Genomic DNA, 19,527 nt, shown 5'->3' with positions numbered 1-19,527 from the left:
CTTTCATGGTTGGTCACTTCGAGTATGGAGCAGCAGGCCTACGCCTCTCCGAAGATGACTCCAATAAGAGTCGAAAATCGTCGATTCAGAGTGCTGGACTGCGCTCCGTATTCTAAGTGAAAAATAAGATTGTTTTGCCTTCGCATTGGAACTGAATAAAAATGGTATACATTTTTATTTTTATTAGTATTACTCCTATATAGAGTAACTAGGTCCATTTTCCGTTGGAACTTTACCAAGCTGCAGCCGGGGGTTGTGAATTGCATAGTGTAGAATTCCTTCCCTTTTGTCTTCACTGCAGCATCCATCTGGCTTGCATATTGTAGAAGCCTTGGAGGTATCACCAGGGAAATGGACCAATAAGTTTTCAATTTAAAAATCTTTTATTAAGTAATATTTTTAATATTTTCCAATATTATTAATGTTGCTATTAGGATTGAAAACTTTATCTTTTAATAAGTTATTGTTTGCGTTAAAATGTTATTACTGAGTCTTCATCTTTATGTACAGCTGCGACCACTGAACAGTTTACATCTTCATTTTTACTTTATTTTGATTTATTTTTTGATTTATTTATTTACCTTTTATTTTGATTTTTTCATTTAAATCAACTTATTCTGGGCCTGCCTCTGATAATGCCACTTTGACGTAAAAAATGTTAGACCTGGATCCCGCGTACCAAAAAAAAGTGGATTAATAGCAAGCTGAAAATTTGTTAATAGCTTAACGGTATCTAGTCGGACAAACTTTGATGTATGGGAAAACTGGAACAGGGGAAGTTTTAATTGTGGAACAGATTAAAAATTTGTGACGTCAGACTACGAAAACGTTCCATGTATTTTGTCGGACAGAACTTCCAATTGATTTGTTTCCATTTTATTAAACTCTCATGAAAAAATCAGACTGGTGTTTATCCCCAACTGGGCATTTTAATGAATGGAATACGAAGAACATGTCAAATAACAGGAATCATGTTGGTTAGTAATAGCAGTCTGATTTTTGCAAGAGAGTTTCTTGAAAGGGTAACAAATCAATTGGATGTTCTGTCCGACAAAATACATGTGACGTTTTCGTAATCTGACGTTCCATATTTTAAAAACTGTTCCACAGTTAAAACTTCCTATGTTCCAGTGTTTGTCCGACTAGACACCGTTAAGCTATTAACAAATTTTCAGCTTGCTATTATTCACCTTTTTTTTGGTACGTGGGATCCACACCTATGTGTTTAAATGAGGATAAATTCAAATAATCGGATACTAGATATGTAAGGGTGTAAACTATTCAATGGCCGCAGCTGTATCATGCCCTTTCAGACGGTGGCGCCCAAAATCCCGACAGCCAAAATCCCGACGGCCAAAACACCGACACGCCAGAATCCCGACAGGCCAAAATCCCGACATGCAAAAATCCTGGCATAAGTAAAAATTCCGACCACTACATTTTAAATATTTATTGTTTCCTTTTCAAATGCAATACCAAATCATATTATAGAGTATTGAAATTGAAAAATTAATTACTTACTAATAAATACGACTACTAATTTTATTATGTATTTAAAAAAAAAATTAAACACTGCATTTTATAATATAAAAGCTATACTTACTGAAATGGAAGGTTGTAAGTGACATGGTAACATCTATTATATGAAAGTAAAATTAAATTCAGGATTTGATTATACGTAATAATATTATTGGACTATATTTTGGCAAAAAAAAATAATTTAATTCATATACCCATGTTAGAAATTTTATTTAGAAAATTAGTTCATATTAAATGGTAAATACTTTTGTATTTACCGTTCCTGCCCTTTGCAATACTGGAAGGTTAGAAAAGGTACATACTTACAATTTATGGAAAAATCCACGGGTTTCCTGTGACATTTTCCTGTGAAAATTAGATTTTCCATGAGGAAAAAAAATGGGGAGTTGCGATGAATTTCTGAGTCCTGCCATATCCATAGAATGACAGGATACTATCAATTTTATGAAGAAAATGTTTTGGGCAGGAGGGTTGCAAAAGGACCAAGGGAGTATATAGATATACAAACATGTGGTGAAAATAATGAAATTTTCACCACATGTTTGTCATAAAATAAATTTTATTATAAAATAAATAATTTAAGTAGACATTATTCAAAATGGCAGGATGTTTAGTTACATCTTTTTTACTATACATAGTTAAAAAATGTGTAAGAAAATTCGTGGAAATATATTTAAAAAAAATACGATCTTCTGAGTCATGCCATTTTGCACATATCTCAAGAATGTTAATATTTACAAAGAGGCAGAATGGTTGTGTACATATTTCGTATATAAAAATAAAATTTTAAGTCTGTAAAATTATTTCAGGTTGTTATACAAACATATTCCCTTAGTCATCCAAAAAAAGATGACAAAGGGAATAAAAATAGATGGAGAATACCTAAACAACTTACGTTTCGCCGATGATATAGTCATAGTAGCTGAGGATCTAGGTATGGCAAGAGAGATGGTACAAGAACTCGTTGTAACTACAGAAAATGTAGGTTTAAATATAAACATCTCAAAAACAAAAATAATGGCAAATTTGGTACCCAACCAGAACATCAGTATTGGTGGGAAGGAAATAGAACTCGTAGATAGATATAAATACCTGGGACATGAAATTACGATTGGCAGGGATAACCAGACTCATGAGCTGAAGAGAAGAATCGGTCTTGGGTGGGCAGCATTTGGAAAACTGAGAGAAACTTTTAAAAGTGAGTTACCCACATGTCTAAAGAGAAAGGTATTCGATCAGTGCGTCCTCCCAGTCTTGACGTACGGATCAGAAACACTTACCTTAACTAAAGCCTCGGCTACCAAACTAAGAGTCACGCAGAGAAGAATGGAGCGGTCAATGTTAGGAATAACTCTGCGAGACAAAATCAGAAACGAAGAAATCAGGAGAAGAACAAAGGTGACTGACGTCATCGAGAGGATAGCCAGGTTGAAGTGGAGATGGGCAGGACACGTAGCCAGAATGACAGATGGGCGATGGACGAAGAGGTTATTGGAATGGAGGCCAAGAGAAGACAAGAGAAGCGTCGGTCGACCGCCTACAAGATGGACTGACGACTTAAGAAAGGTAAATAAAAACTGGATGAGGGCGGCGCAGGATAGATGGGGTTGGAAACGAGGGGAGGAGGCCTATGTTCAGCAGTGGACTTTTGAGGCTGGATGATGATACAAACATAATTCATATCACCACAATTTTCTGAGTCATGCCATGTCAAGTACAAAGATACAACAACGGTAACATGGCAACGATAACCGCAAAGATATTTAATACATAAAAATTAATTTGTATATCGTTAAAACAATCGTACGGTATTAAATATTATTTTCCTGAGTAAGAGTAATGTCTCGGATTTTTACACACCTTTCAAATCTAATACCAAACTGTAACATCTTTATTTTAAGCGATTTGATCATATTTGTATCTAAGTAAACGTAATAAAAATAATAGGAAGAAAATCAATAATTTTACAATTAATTGGTTATAGTAGGGATTGTACCTATACAGGGTGTCCAGAAACTCTTCTAACAAACGAAGCCCGGAGATTCCTCAGATTATTTCGTTCATAGGAGATTCTGACCAATAGAAAGCTACAGAAATCTAAATTAAACTGATAATTTTTGATAATTGCCCGTCGTCAAGTATATTACGTCAGATGCCCTTCGTTGCTACGAAAAAATACATTCAGTGACATTAATGACAATTAATGTTTTAAAAATTATAAAAGTGATGACTTTCAACCGTCAAATACATATTTATAACAACTGTGTGTTTAATTGTACTAATTTGTACTTACATAAATAAATTACAATAAAATTTTGGTTTTGAACAGTTTTATTCATGAAATAATCGCACCAAATTGCACTCGATCTCTAAAATTAATATAGAATTTTAGAGCTCTTGTGCAATTACTACTGATAATTTTAAGAAAATTTTACTCAATTCACCTAGTCCGAAAATGCTTCCTAAGGAAGCTAGAGCTCTTTAAGGATGGCGTATTGTAACTAGTTTTTTTTTAATAGTTCCAGAAAACTTCTATTTAGAAAAACGAAAACTGTTACACCTATTTATCTTCCATAGATAAATCCATTCCATCAATTGTCAATTTTGAGTACCGGTTATAGGCGTTTGATTAGGGTAGGGAAACCGATATTATATCGCATAACTTTTCTGTGTTTAACTTTTAAGCATTTTTGACACTGGATTGTTAAACTATGGGGGTATTCTTGTATTAAAATATACTCTTAAGTCGGTAAAAAAATTAAAAAAACTATTTGGAAAACCGAAAACTGGTACGTTTATTTCTCTTCCAGAGATGAATCGATTTTATCAATTTTGAATTTTTAGTATCGGTCATAGGCGTCCGTCTTGGGTAGATCAACGAAATCTCATAACTTGCTTTAATTTTTAAGCATTTTTGACAGTAGAGTATTAAATTATGAAGTATTCTAGTACTAAAAGTTACTCTTGCTTTAAGTCGGTAAATACACCGTTTATTTTTTAAATTCAAAACACGAAAAATGTTAAGATTGATTTTTCTTGAAGCCGGTGATTGATTTTTCTCTACCGACTTAAATCAAGAGTACCTTTCACGAAATCTCATAACTTGCTTTAATTTTTAAGCATTTTTGACAGTAGAGTATTAAATTATGAAGTATTCTAGTACTAAAAGTTACTCTTGCTTTAAGTCGGTAAATACACCGTTTTTTTTTTTAAATTCAAAACACGAAAAATGTTAAAATTGATTTTTCTTGAAGCCGGTGATTGATTTTTCTCTACCGACTTAAATCAAGAGTACCTTTTAGTACTAGAATACCTCACAATTTAATAATATAGTGTCAAAAATGCTTAAGAGTTAAAGACAAAAAAGTTATGCGATAAAATAACCGTTACCCTACCCAAAACGGACTCCTATATGACCGGTACTAGAGATTCGTAATTGATGGAATCGATTTATTTCTGGAAGATAAAAAGGCGGACCAGTTTTTGTCTATCGAAATGGAAGCGTTCTGGAGATAGAAAAAAACTAATTACAAGGTGCCACCTTCAAAGAGCTGTAGCTCCCTTAGGAAACATTTTTGGATTAGGTGAATTGTGTTAAATTGTCTTAAAATTATCTTAGAAATCTTAAAATTATATACAGTGTGTTCCGTTTAAAAAAAACATAAAGTTTGTGTCACCCTGTCAATACGGATCTCCCTGTATATTAGAAAATATTTTTAAATTATGATCCTATCTTTGCCCTACGTTTTACTTAAATAACTTTTTTTCGTATCTCTTACGACAAACGAGTAATTGGACTTTGTCACACTAATGCCCCACCCTGTATACGAAATAACCGTGCGAAATAACTATAAAACCATCCTGCCTCTTTGTAAATAGACTTATATTAAGATTCTTGGAACACATGCAAAATGGCATGACTCAGAACATCGTGGAATTTTTCACGAATTTTCTTACAAAACTAGGACTCCTGCCGTCTTACAAGAACCGGTGAACCTTCCTGCCGAGTACCGAAAAAGTATTTATTGAATTTGAGTATTATAACTTTTTAAAGGCAGGACTCAGAAAATCACGGAATCAGGGTGAAAATTTTCCGCAGAATTTTCCAAGAGAGAAATATACTTAAACAGTAGGAGACGTCATGCCAACATTTTTTTTTTGATTATTTTGAATTAAATATGTTTAGTTTATTTAGTTGTCAGGACCCAGAAAATCATGAAAATTTCATTATTTTCCTTACATGTTTGTATACACAGTGCTGTTTTTGTGACGGTACGCGCCGGTACGCCGTACCGGCACCTCTTGCTACAAAAAATTTAAAAAATCAACAAAATTATAGACAAATTCCTGAATTCTTCCCTTGCTCCCAAATAGCTTTAAAACGCCCTTATTGATGATAAATTTAAAAAGTTTTCCCGGGGGTGAACCCCCCTATGAACACTCCCCAGACCCCCAGGAACATTGCGTACCGGAACCATTGCGTACCGGAACCGGAAGCTTACCGGAACCATTGCGTACCGGAACCTTATATTGTTACAAAAACAGCACTGTGTATACATATATACTCCGTTAGCCCGTTTGCAACCCTCCTGTCCAAAAAATGTTCTTCATAAAATCCACAGTATCCTGTCATTCTACGGATATGGCAGGACTCAGAAATTCATCGCAAAACCCTATTTTTATTTTTTGGGAAAATCTAATTTTTACAGGAAAATGTCACAGGAAATTTGTGGATATTTCCTCAATTTGTAAGTACCTCGTCTACCCTTCCACTATTGCAAAAGGCAGGACTCAGAAAATCGTGGCTGAACTTCTGTATATCTCTCAGTCTAATAACAAAGGCAAACGAAGAGAGATTACGTGTTTTGGAAAGAAAAAACCCTAGAAAGATTTTTGGGCCTGTTCTTGATGAAGCAGCAGGATAATATAGGATAAGAACTAACAAATAGCTCGAAGAACAATATGCAAATGCTAACATAATAAAAAAAATAAAGTTCAGAAGGCTCCAATGAGTAGGGCACTTCAGAAGACATTCTGATGAAAGAACATTAAGGCTGGTATTGGAAGAAGTCCCAACTGGAGAATCACACGTGGACGCCCTCGACTCCGGTGGCGAGATAATATAGCAGGAGACCTGAAAGCTATGGGCATGGAGAATTGAATGGATATTGTTCAAGACAGAGAAGTATGGAGGCATGTTGTCGAGTAGACTAAAACCCACGAAGGGTTGCAGCGCGACGGAGTACATAGTAACCATCAAAATATAGTATATAAGAATTTACTAATATTGAACTGATTTATATTTTATAAAAAGTCGGAAATTATTAACTGATGATTAACTGATGAGTTAACTGATGAGTTTGAGTATACCTACACATAAATAAACATCAATGTATCGAACGAAAAAAAGATAGAAAATAATAAATATATAATAGTGCAAAGGAAAGAGAACAAACACAGTTGGCACCGCAAAGCATTGTAAACTTAATAAATATTTACTTTTATTATAAAATCAGTCGGACCACCATGTCCCCAAGATTATTAAGGTAGGTACACCGCCAGTGTGGGCGGTAGAAATTTTATTGAATTAGTTAATTCATACAATGATACAAATCTGAACAGAACGTAGTTAGACCACTACATAGTAAAATTACCACGGCACTGATCGTATTAGCGCCCTAGCTCCGTCGAAAGAGGGACGCTTTAGTACCTGTATGTTAAATTCCTTTGAACCGTGTCATTTTACCGACAATTCACGGCACTAAAGTGCGACGCTCCACCGGACAATAAAAATAGGGTATAGACAATAAATTAGGGTTTGGTATTAGCTTACTTACTTACTTACTTATCCTCTTCGTTCCCACTGGAACATAGGGCATCTACTGTCATTCTCCATTTTTGCCGATGTTGTGCTTTTTTTCTAACTTCTTTCCAGGTTAGGCCGACGTTTTCTGCTTCTTCAATAATTGTTTTCTTCCATTAATTTATCGGCCTCCCCTGTTTCCGTTTTCCTGGAGGTTGGAATTCCAATGCTTGTTTTGTTATGTCTGTGTCTGGTTTCCGCAGAGTATGGCCCACCCATTTCCATCTTCTCTTTCTTATTTCTTTATGTATTGGTTCTTGCTTCGTTTTTTCCATAAGTCTGAGTTTGTAATTCTGTTGGGCCAAAATATTCTTAGAATTTTTCGTAAGCATTTATTGATGAAGGATTGAATCTTTCCAGTGTTGTGTTTTGTTATTCTCCAAGTTTGTGATCCGTATAATAGTACTGCCTTTACATTGCTATTGAAGATTTTTACTTTGGTGTCCTGTTTTATGTCATTAGATTTCCATATATTATTTAACATATAATATGCTGTCTGTGCTTTGCCAATTCGTGTCTGGATATCCTCCTCTGCTCCTCCTGTCGTGTTCAATATACTTCATAGGTAATTAACTCTTTCCACTGATTTCAGCTCTTGGTTTTCTATGTGTATGCCCATTTCTCTCGGTGTGTTAATCTTCATTAATTCAGTTTTATTCATGTTTATCTCCATTCCCACTTTTTTAACTTCTTTGGCTAATTTCTCACTTTTTTTCTGCATGCTCTGTCTCTTTGCTGAAAGTAGGCATACATCATATGCGTATTCAAGATCTTCTAATTGTTCAAAGGTATTCCAGTGTATCCCAGTTTTACCGTTGCTGCTTTTTCTCATAAGCCAGTCCATGACAATAATGAACAGAGTAGGAGACAGTATACAACCCTGCTTTACACCGCTGTTAATGTCGATTGGTTCTGTTAAATTCCCGTCGTATAATACTTTTGCTGTGGTGTTTTCATAAAACAACTTCATCATTCTTAATAATTTGTCCGGTATCCCATAACTCTCTACTATTTCCCACAATTTTTCTCTATGTAGGATATCGAACGCCTTTCTAAAGTCAATGAAGTTTAGATATAGTTTACTTTGCCATTCCACTGACTGCTCGATGATCATTCTGAGCGTGCAGATCTGGTCTATACATGACTTATTTGCTCGGAAGCCAGCTTGATTTGGTCTTAATTTTTGGTCTATTTTATTTTTCATTCTATTAAGCATGATACGGGTCATTATTTTGCTCGCAACACATAAGAGGGTTATAGGTCTCCAGTTCTCGCACTTTGAGGTGTCACCTTTTTTCGGGATAGTGGTTATAATGCTTTCTGTCCATTCTTTGGGAATTTTCTCTTGACCCCATATATTTTCAAATAGTTTATACAGTAAATGTATCATTTTTTCAGTGTTTACTTTAAACTGCTCACCTACAATATCATCTGGACCTGCTGCCTTTCCCTTTTTGAGTTGTTTTATACTCTCTGTTATTTCCTCTCGGCTGAAGTTGGAGACATCAATATCTAACGGTTCCGGGTTTTCTTCTTTCTCAATATTTTCTAATGAATTCACATTGTGGTTAAACAAGTCAGTGAAATACTCCATCCATCGTTTTGCGATATCTTTTTCTGCTGTTAGTATTTGATTATCTTTATCTCTAATATGTGTGTTATGTGGTGTCCATTTCCTGGCGAGTTTCTTTGTGTTTTCATAAAGTTTCCTCATATCATTAGTTGCTGCAGCTTGTTCGGCTTCTGTTGCTTAATTATCGTAGTATGTTCTTTTGTCTTTTCTTGAACTCTTCTTGACTTCAATGTCTTTTCTCTTGTATTCCTCTTTTAGTTCCTTTTTCTATCTTCCTTTGTTGTTAATATTTTCTTTTTAATTTCTCTTCTTTGTACAATCTTGTCCCAAGTATCCTTTGAAATCCATGGTTTATTGTTCCTGAGTTTTTTGCCAAGGACGTACTCGGCTGTATCTTTGATAGCTGTTTTTAAGTTTGTCCAGGATTCTTCGATATTTTCGTTAACTACTTCTTTTCTTCCTATATTGTTGTCGAATTAATCCTGGTATCTTTTTCTTGTTTCTTCATTGTCAAGCCATTGCGTGTTGTATCTGATCCTATTGTTATCCTTGTGCTTCTTTTTGGCAGTTAGTCTGATTTTCAGTTTTGCTCGTACTAGTGTGTGGTCTGTTGATGCATCTGCTCCCCTCTGCGATCTTACATCTAATAATGAGCTTCTCCATCTTTTTGCTATACAAATATGATCGATCTGATTTTGTGTCTTTCCGTCAGGGGATGTCCATGTTGTTTTGTGTATTCTCTTATGGGAGAAAAGGCTTCCGCCTATAACAACCCCGTTCTGGGCACAGAAATCTATTAATAATTCTCCATTTTCATTTCTTGTACCTATGCCATCTGTGCCCATTACTGTTTCTCTATCTTTATTTGCTTCACCAATTTTAGCGTTCCAGTCTCCCATAAATATGAAGATGTCTCTCTTATGTTTGTTCAGTAATTTGTCATATTGTGATTGTAGTTGTTCATAGAAAAGTTCTTTCATTAGTAGTTCTTTCTCATTGGTGGGGGTATAAACATTTATTATAGTTGTGTTCTGAAATCTTGTATTGAATCTTGCATAGATTATTCTATCTGATATTCCTTCCCATTCTAATAACGCGTCAGGAGCTTCTCTATCTAGCATAAATCCTACACCACTCTCATAGTTTGATTCGTTTCCTTCATTGCCAGAGTACAAAATCGTTTCTCCAGAGTTTAATTTATATTTACCTTTTCCCTTTCATCTTATTTCACTTAGCCCTAGGATCTGGATTTTGTATCTCTTAACTTCACTTGCTATTTGCAATGCTCTTGTTATATCTCTCATTGTGCGGACATTCCAACATCCTATATATTTTGTTTTCCTCGTATCCATTTTTCTCGTGTCCATTTTTCTCGCTGTGTTCGTCATCGTTTTATCCGACCTGTTTCCGAGGCCAACAGTAGATGTTTCTTTAGCGATTGTGTTCTTTACGTGGTAGGATTGCTAGCCCTACGCACAACCCTCCTCCTTTTTCAGCCGGGCTTGGGACCGTCCTAGGCGGAGTTCGGTATTAGCTTAAGGATCATAAATAATAAATTTTGAGAGAAATTTCGCAATTCCACGTTGCGTTGAATATATTTCATGTTGCGTTGAATCCCGTCTTCAGGTTTTATTCTTTTCTATTTTTCTATTTCTTAATTATTAATATTATTTTATTCGAATTATTTTTAACGTGACTAAAACTCAGTCCCCGTCCCACCTCTAGCTTAAATTATATCTTTGGGGCATATTAACGCCTACTTTTCCGAGAGGGAAAAGTTTCAACAATGACGGCATTGTTAAGATATTACGATACCCGGAGGTTAAATTTTTTCGCCGTTTCACGTTCGTAAAAAATAATTGGAGGTATAGGTTACGTTTTGCAAAAAAGTCTGGATAAAACAATGGAAAAATAAGGAAAACTTGAGATGTTTTTAACTGAATAAAATCTTTTTACTTGTAAATAAAAGATAGTATTATGCAAAAAATTCGTAGGAAAACCGATTTTAACTAATTATTTCACCTTTTTTCTGAGGGAAATCAATAGAACAGGCGTATTATATCGTGGCTATCGAAATTCTTATTGCGTTATGGTTTTTATTAAAATTTAAGCAAAAAAGCGACTTTTTTTATTCGTCGTCACTATTTTATGACGTTACGTTGGAGATTACCAGCTGTTGTATAAAAACTGCTATCATAATTTTAAAACGAATTATAGTAAACTACTGCAGACTCTGCGTAAAGACAAACGGAATGAGACATTATAATTCTTATTAATCTACTGGATATACACTATAAAGCTTTGGCCACACGGGCGATTTTTTACGGCGCGATAATTTACGGCGCCCATTGGTTTGACTACCTCCTCCACCAATTTTAGATGAAATGATTTCATCTAAAATTTGTGGAGGAGGTAGTCAAACCAATGAGCGCCGTAAAAAATCGCTCGTGTGGCCAAAGCGTAAGCATCAAAATTAACGCACCACCTTAAAAATGGGACACTTTTTATGTCTCGTATTTCCTAAACCTGTTGTCCGATTTGATAATTTTTTTTAGTATATTATAGCTTTATTCTTCAAGAATATAGATTTAATAATATTATTGCTAAAGAGATAAGTGTCATTGTAAACCGGGTGTAACAATGATAGTGTGTTTTTTCCTCAAAGTTTGGAACACCCTGTGGAATATTCTAGCGTATATAAAATATTGAAATTGAAACTCAACTGTAGCCTTAGGCTTTCTTAACATTTTGCTTTTTAATTCATTCGCTTATGTTGGATAATAAAAAAGTTGGACATCTTGGATATTAAAGCACCCCATGTAACGCACAGCTGAATGTGGCTGAATTTTTATGTTTGTGCGTCACAGTGTTGCCATGCTGTTTTCTATATATTTCTTTCATAATTTCAATCAATGTTAAATGTACCTACAAGAATAATAGAATAATAACGTTTACTTCTCCGTCATTATACTAGGTATAATGACAAATGAGGTGTCAAATTAAAGCTTATAATCCAAGGATAGTACTAAAGGTGAGAAATTAGACCTAGGTTGTCTGTCCGTCTGTCTGTCTCACCGCGAATATAACTCCTGGACGTGGACAATTCAATGTGAAAACAACAACATAATAAACTTTACTTAATTGGTGTTTCAAAACTACTTACTTTTAACACATTACACAATATTACAAGGTTTCTAGTAAGTTAAACGTCACAATGATTTAAAATAATCAAGTAAAAACCTATATATACATAACATATTAGAACATACCAAAAATACACAAAAATGATACATTTCACACACAAATATAATATCACAAAAAATTGTAACGTGATGGTATGAAAAAATAGAGGATACGGCAACGGTGTTACATGTGACGGTCGGATCCAATGCCAATATCTACACAGACATATTAGGGTGCGCTAATATCCAAAATGTCCAAAAAGTTAAGTATTTTAACAACCAGCAGTGTTATTCATCAGTACAGGGTGTTTCTAAATAAATGCGACAAAATGTTAAGAAAGTCTAAGACTACAGTTGAGTTTTAATTTCAATATTGTATATACACTAGAATATTCCACAGGGTGTTCCAAACTTTGAGGAAAAAACACACCATCATTGTTACACCCGGTATACAATGACACTTACCTTTTTAGGAATAATATTATTACATCGATATTCTTAAAGAATAAAGCTATAATACACTATGTAAAAAAATCACTAAAATCGGGCAGCAGGTTTAGGAAATACGAGACATCAAAAATGTCCCATTTTTAAGGTGGTGCGTTAATTTTGATGCTTTGTGCATAATACTTCTAATATTTTAAAGATATAAAAACATTTCTTCACAAACTTAATGTATACTTCTAGTGATGTAACGAATGTCGTTTTTTGAACATTCGCGAATACGAATGCGAATGCGAATACCTAATAACGACATTCGCGAATGCGGATGCGAATGCGAATGTTCAGTTTTTTTAAATTTGTTTCTATTTTTGAAATGTTTTCTAAATCTATAATGAGAAGTTAATTGACATTTAGTATAAATCAATCTGAATCTTAAGCTTTATTACATTATACCAAATAATAAAACAACGTGAAGGCTGATAATCTGATTATACGAGGTTAAGTTACCTTTTTTTAACAAAAAGATGAGAAAGAGAATAGATTTTGATTTTATTAATCTAACGTTATTTTCAAATTTTTTTTTCTGATACTCATATTCGCAAAACATTCGCACAAATTTTGCGAATGCTAACGCGAATGCGAATATGCAAATACATGCGGATATTCGCGAATGCGAATGCGAATACGAATATTCGTTACATCACTAATACTTACGGATAGCACAGAGGACAGATTCATCTGTAGGTCCGGTTTCCTAGCCAACTTCTGTAAAGCTACGGATACCTTAATCCTTTCGTCGAAGTTGAGGAAATTTTTCTCGCAGTCCCTAGTAGGTACATGCTGTATAGGTACAATCAGGGGTGCCCTCTCCAGGCATTGTTGTGTGAAAGATTCCTCGACAACTTCGCAGAATCTCTTGTAATCAACGCAGCCTTTTCGCATAGGCGATGCAAACCTACAAAGTTGTATGAAATATCGTTCACATTAGGTCAGGGCCTATTTTACCACTAGGCCCGTCATGCACATGCCTCGGGCCCGTATTTGAAGAGGGCCCAAAAAAATCACCAAAAATTTTTTTTATTGCAATAACAAAATAAATTTTCAAAATTCTTTCATTTTACGAACGGGAAATGATATGATATGTATCTATATTCATAAACCATGAACCGTTATCCATAAACAATGTTTAATTGTTTAAAATATAAATTTTATTTACAGTCCCTGGCCAAATTATTAGACGCACTATAAGATTTTATAAAAAATGTTCATTCTAAATAGGTTTTTTGTATGTATCAGACACAGTGTATGATGTTATTTGGTTGTCCATTTAATTGTCTATATTTTATTACAAATAAAACATCATTATTAATCACCAAATATGTATTTATTAACTCTTGAAGGAAAACCGAAATAACGACAATTAAATGTTAATATTTTGTTGAGCCACCTTTAGCCTCTATTAGAGCTTTAATTCTGCGCGGCATACTATCAGTGCAAACATGTACTATCTCCTGCATTTGAGGATGATGGTTGCACACATAAATTATTCTTTCTAAGAGCTGCGTTTTGTTTGTGATCATATCTTTATCCACTTCTGTTTTCATTTACATACTCCCAAAAGTTTTCGATGGAGTTCATATCGTGGCTATTACCCGGCCAATCCGGCAAAAGGATGTTTTTTCTGCCAAATCTGATAAAGCTTTTGCAAATCTTTAGCTCCATCTTGCATAAAAATTAATGGTTCCCAATTTGGGAACCAGTCTTGGAGCTGCAGAATCAAACGCCTTTACAAGTCATCTTTGTACTGGTTTTGCCGTATCATTCATTTTACCACGTACAGACGTCCAGTTCCCTTGTCGATAATGGCTGACCAAATTATCACTTTTATAGGGTGCTCCACAGCATTTTTTTATTGTTGACATGTCTGCTTCAGTGATAAAATCACATTTGAAATGTTCTAGAACAAAGCCCAATTTTTTGCGTCGTCGTCTTCGAGAAAAGTTTCATCCTTACTATGTTGTTCAGACTGTAGCACCCTTCAAAAGTGATATTTGGTCAGTCATTAGCGGCAAGGGTACTGGAGTCCATCCGTGGTAAAACGAATGATGAGGCAAGACCAGTACAAAGATGTCTTGCAAAGGCGATTCATACCGTAGCTCCAATACTGGTGTCCAAATGAAGAACCAGTTAGGAAATAGAAAGGATAATTTACGTGTGTCATCATCATCCTTAAATGCAGGAGACCGTACAGGTTTACATTGATAGTATGCCGCGCAGAATTGATGAAGCTCTAATAGCGGCTAAAGGTGGCTCAACAAAGTATTAACATCTAATTGTCGATATTTACGTTTTCCTTCAAGAGTCAATAAATACATATTTGTTATTTGTATAATAATTAATACACTTAAAAAAGTTATTATTATTATAATTAATAAATTATATTTAGGGGCCCGAAAATTATGTAGTGTCTCGGGCCTGATTTGAAATAAAATAGGCTCTGCATTAGGTTTGTTCCAACTCGATACAAAACCGTTCTTGAACGGTTACTAATATGCGCAGTAACGAAAAAAGTGTTACTGCGCATACATTTTCGTTATTGCGCATGCGCGTACCGATTCAAGAACGGTTTTGTATCGAGTTGGAACAAACCTATTACACTAGGGAACAATTTGGAACTCAATTTCTGTTGAGTTAGATTTTTTAGCTGTTTTCTATAGAATTGGGCATGCTGATTTCGAAACTGTTTCTAGTTTTCTTCTATCACGTCACGTTCGTTTTCTATGTGGGTGTTGATGATGACTGAGTGCTGGAAATGGTGCGCTGATAACTGCAACTGGTCTAGACTTTTCTGTTCATTTACGTCTGTTATATTGTGGTGAAACGTTGGATGTCGGTTAGCAGTATTTAGTATATCGTTACTGAAGTGTATAGAACGACTTATTGTGTTTGAACTGACACGTTTCCTTATGGCTACCTCTGCTACTACACCTCATGAGTGCGAAAACAGCCCCGATTCGTTTTGTTATACAGGGTGTCCCAGACTAATTTACCCACGCTATATCTCTTAAACAAAGAGAGATTTTCGAATGGGACAAAAAGTGATTTATTCTACTTGTAATACACTTTAATACGGCGTACAAAAAAATCATCCCCTAAATATTCATCCCTTAGTTACAACCCCTAACTTTAATTTTTTAATAGCACCCTATATATTTTTTTATAGTTTTGGATGTGGTCTTCTATCGTCTATTCAACACATTTTTTGAAAATAAAATCGGTTTGTAAATAACCAAGAAAATATCAGTTTAGTTTTGTTAATTATGTGTCCCAGACTAATTTATACAGGCTATATTTCTTAAACGAATAGAGATTTTCGAATGGGACAAAAACTGATCTGTTACATTTGTAATACACTTTAATATGGCGCAGAAAAAAAATTATCCCCTAAATATTCATCCCTTAGTTACAACCCCTGACTTTTTTTTAAATAGCACCCGTAAGTTAGGGATGAATTTTTTCTATTCCATATGAACGTGTATTACAAATGTAATAGATCAGTTTTTGTCCCATTCGAAAATCTCTATTCGTTTAAGAAGTATAGCCTGGATAAATTAGTCTGGGACACACAATTCACAAAAATAAACTGATAGTTTCTTGGTTATTTACGAACCGATTTTTTTTTAATAATGTGTTGAATAGACGATAAAAGACCACATTCAAAACTATAAAAAAATATACAGGGTGCTATTAAAAAAATTAAAGTTAGGGGTTGTAACTAAGGGATGAATATTTAGGGGATGATTTTTTTGTACGCCATATTAAAGTGTATTACAAGTAGATTAGATCACTTTTTGTCCCATTCGAAAATCTCTCTTTGTTTAAGAGATATAGCGTGGGTAAATTAGTCTGGGACACCCTGTATATGTGGCAGTTTTTACCATTCTCAGTCAAAGGACAAACATCAGTAGATTTGTCAGACAACCATATTTTACCTATCTTAAAGTGAAACTTGGTGATCAAGATAAGGCATGGGCACCTCATAAAGTGGGATATGGGCACTCAATGGGAACCTTAGTTTAAAAAGTTGACGTGATAGATAAAATCTGAGGATATTCTAAGATTCAGACGCCAGAAATTAGTGTAGGACAAGTGTCAGATCTAACTCAACAAAAATTTGTTCCCCAGTGTTATCATTCGTTCACTGACTTACACCTCCAATAGTGTGTCTATTTCGTTATCTGTCAGTTCCAACCGACACATCGACAAACCTCTCTTGAAATCATCTTGGCTGATAACCAAGGAGTTAAGCCTATCGAAATCCTTCAGGAATTCCATAATTCTGATGCGTTCTCTAACGACTTTTCCTTTTATCTTTGCCATGATGAGCACGATATCCTGTTCTTGTCTCGTTGCTGGTTTCTTGGCTCGAGGTGCATTGACTTTGTTCATATCTTCGACAAATTGCTTGTACTAAAATAAACGTGTACTAAAAATTTTATGAAGAACGAAGAATGTAAGAATAAGACATGGATGACGACAGAGATTCTGCAACTAATGGAAGAAAGAAGGAAAAACAAGAACGATAACTCCATGTATAAAACATTACAACGAGAGATACAGAGAAAGATCAGAGAAGCCAAACAGAAGGAACTGGAGAAAAAATGCCAAGAAATCGAAATTCTACAAAGTAAATACGACGACTTCAACGTGCCTAAGAAGGTAAGAGAAATTACAGGCAAATGTAAAAACAGAAGAATAAGTACACTTGTTAATTACAATGGAGAGATAATCGTGGACTAGAGAGTATCACTAATACCTGGAAAAATTACATTCGAAATTTATTTTTTGATGAGAGGGAGAACCAGTCCCTAATAAGTACTGAAACAGGATCACTTATACTAGTGGCAGAAATAAGCGCAGTCATAATATCACTAAAAGAAGGGAGAGCCCCAGGACTAGAGGGAGTACAATCTGAATTTCTCCTTGATGATGAATCTTTAAGAATACTATGTAAAATATTCAATAATATCTATGACACAGGCAATATCCCAAAAGATTGGCTAGTTTCAGAATTTATTACTTTACCAAAGAAACAAGGAGCAAAAAAGTGCGGAGAATATAGGATAATAAGTCTAATGAGCCATACATTAAAACTTTTTCTTAAAATTATACATCGTACAATATACAAGCTATGCAGTTTGGATTCATGAAAGGCGTAGAGGTACAAGAGATGCACTGTTTAGTCTACAGGTATTATTTCAAAGATGTAGAGATATGACTTGACTATGGCGATATTTACACCTGCTTTGTGGACTACCAAAAAGCATTTGATACAATTGATACCTAAAAATGATTGATGTTCTAACAAAAGCCCAAATGGATGATAAAGACCGACGTATAATACAAAACTTATACTGGAACCAATCAGCCACAACAAGAACAAATCTTGGAGATGAACCAACGGAAGCGATCCAGATTCTTTGAGGCGTTAGACAAGGTTGTATACTTTCACCTACAATATTTAACCTATATTCAGAGTAAATATTCAGTGAAGCCTGGGAAAATTGCGAACATGGAATACTCCTAAATGGAGAACGCCTAAATAACATCCGCTATGCAGACGACACCGTTATTTTTGCAGACAGTTTGAACAGTTTACAGCAACTAATAAAAAAAGTAAATGAAGTAAGTGAAGATTTGGACTACAAGTAAATATAACAAAAACTAAATTTATGATCATCAACAAAAATAAAATTAGAGACGCCCAACTGCTTATCAAGAATACACCAGTGGACCGAGTAAAACAGTATACCTATCTTGGAACAATAGTAAACGAACAATGGGATCACTCACAAGAAATAAAATGTAGAATAGGGAAGGCAGGGGTGCATTCAATGACATGGCGACTCTTTAAAAACCACAACCTTAATCTGGAAATAAAAGTAAGGCTCCTACGATGTTATATCTTCTCAATATTATACTACGGAGTTGAATCCTGAAGACTCACTGAAGCGATGAAGAAAAAACTTGAAGCCTTCGAGATGGGGCTATACAGGCGAATCCTAAGGATATCATGGACGGACAAGATGACCAACGAGACCGTATTACGAAGAATGGGGAAAGAAAGAGAGGTGACGTATACCATTAAAAGGAGAAAGTTAGAATATCTCGGACACATAATGAGAAACGACACTAAATACAGATTACTGAAGGTAATCCTTCAAGGTAAAGTATTCGGAAAGCGAGGAATTGGGAGAGGAAGAATATCATGGTTAAATAACCTGAGGAAATGGTTTTCCACAACAACAACTAATCTATTTAAAGCATCAGTTAATAAAATAATTATAGCCAGAATGATGGCCAATATTCGAAACGAATAGGCACTAAAATAAGAAGAAGACTAAAAACATTACAAACCAAGATCAATTACTTACCAATGGTTCCACTGGCCTTGATTCAACATCTTTTAAAAACCAAAAATAGTTGAAGCCTATGTCGTTGTTGTATCTTTCTTCTAAGGCCAACAACTCTTCGTCTGATAGTAGGATTCCATTCGAATGGAATGCTTGTCTCATCTGGGATCTACTCACGTGGCCATTATTGTGTCTAAACAAGAGTACCATATAAGTTTTATTAAGGTATTAGGCATCTAAAAGGAGCTCCTATATCAGAGAGCTTTGCAATCAAATCGTTATAAAAAAATATAATAAATGTAGCAAGGTAAAGGAGGATATATAAACGAGGAGATATGACTTCCTGTAAGCCATCTTACAAGAAAAAATACTTAAATCTTACAAAAACGACGGTAACTAAAACGATTTTGACAGGTCTATCAATGAGAAGTAACATGAATGACATACCCCGTAGAACACGGAAAAAGAAATCAAGGCAAATTTAGATAAAAAAAAACAAGAAAGGAAAGACGT

General features: G+C 34.7%; 1 protein-coding gene across 2 annotated transcripts in view; it reads right to left on the bottom strand.

Annotated features, from left to right (window-relative positions):
- The window catches only part of LOC126879115 (uncharacterized), a 72,119-nt gene that overhangs the window by 5,632 nt on the left and 46,960 nt on the right, over window positions 1-19,527 (bottom strand). For both annotated transcript variants that reach the window (XM_050642061.1, XM_050642060.1), the window contains exons 10-12: window positions 19,036-19,207; window positions 16,812-17,071; window positions 13,316-13,556 (exon numbers count right to left, since the gene is read on the bottom strand). In XM_050642061.1, coding sequence (XP_050498018.1) covers window positions 13,316-13,556; window positions 16,812-17,071; window positions 19,036-19,207 — 673 coding nt within the window. The remainder of the gene's footprint in view (window positions 1-13,315; window positions 13,557-16,811; window positions 17,072-19,035; window positions 19,208-19,527) is intronic.

This window comes from Diabrotica virgifera, chromosome 1, assembly GCF_917563875.1.
Source record: "Diabrotica virgifera virgifera chromosome 1, PGI_DIABVI_V3a".
Classification (NCBI taxonomy): Eukaryota; Metazoa; Arthropoda; class Insecta; order Coleoptera; family Chrysomelidae; genus Diabrotica; species Diabrotica virgifera.
This window is presented reverse-complemented; position numbering and strand designations above follow the sequence as displayed.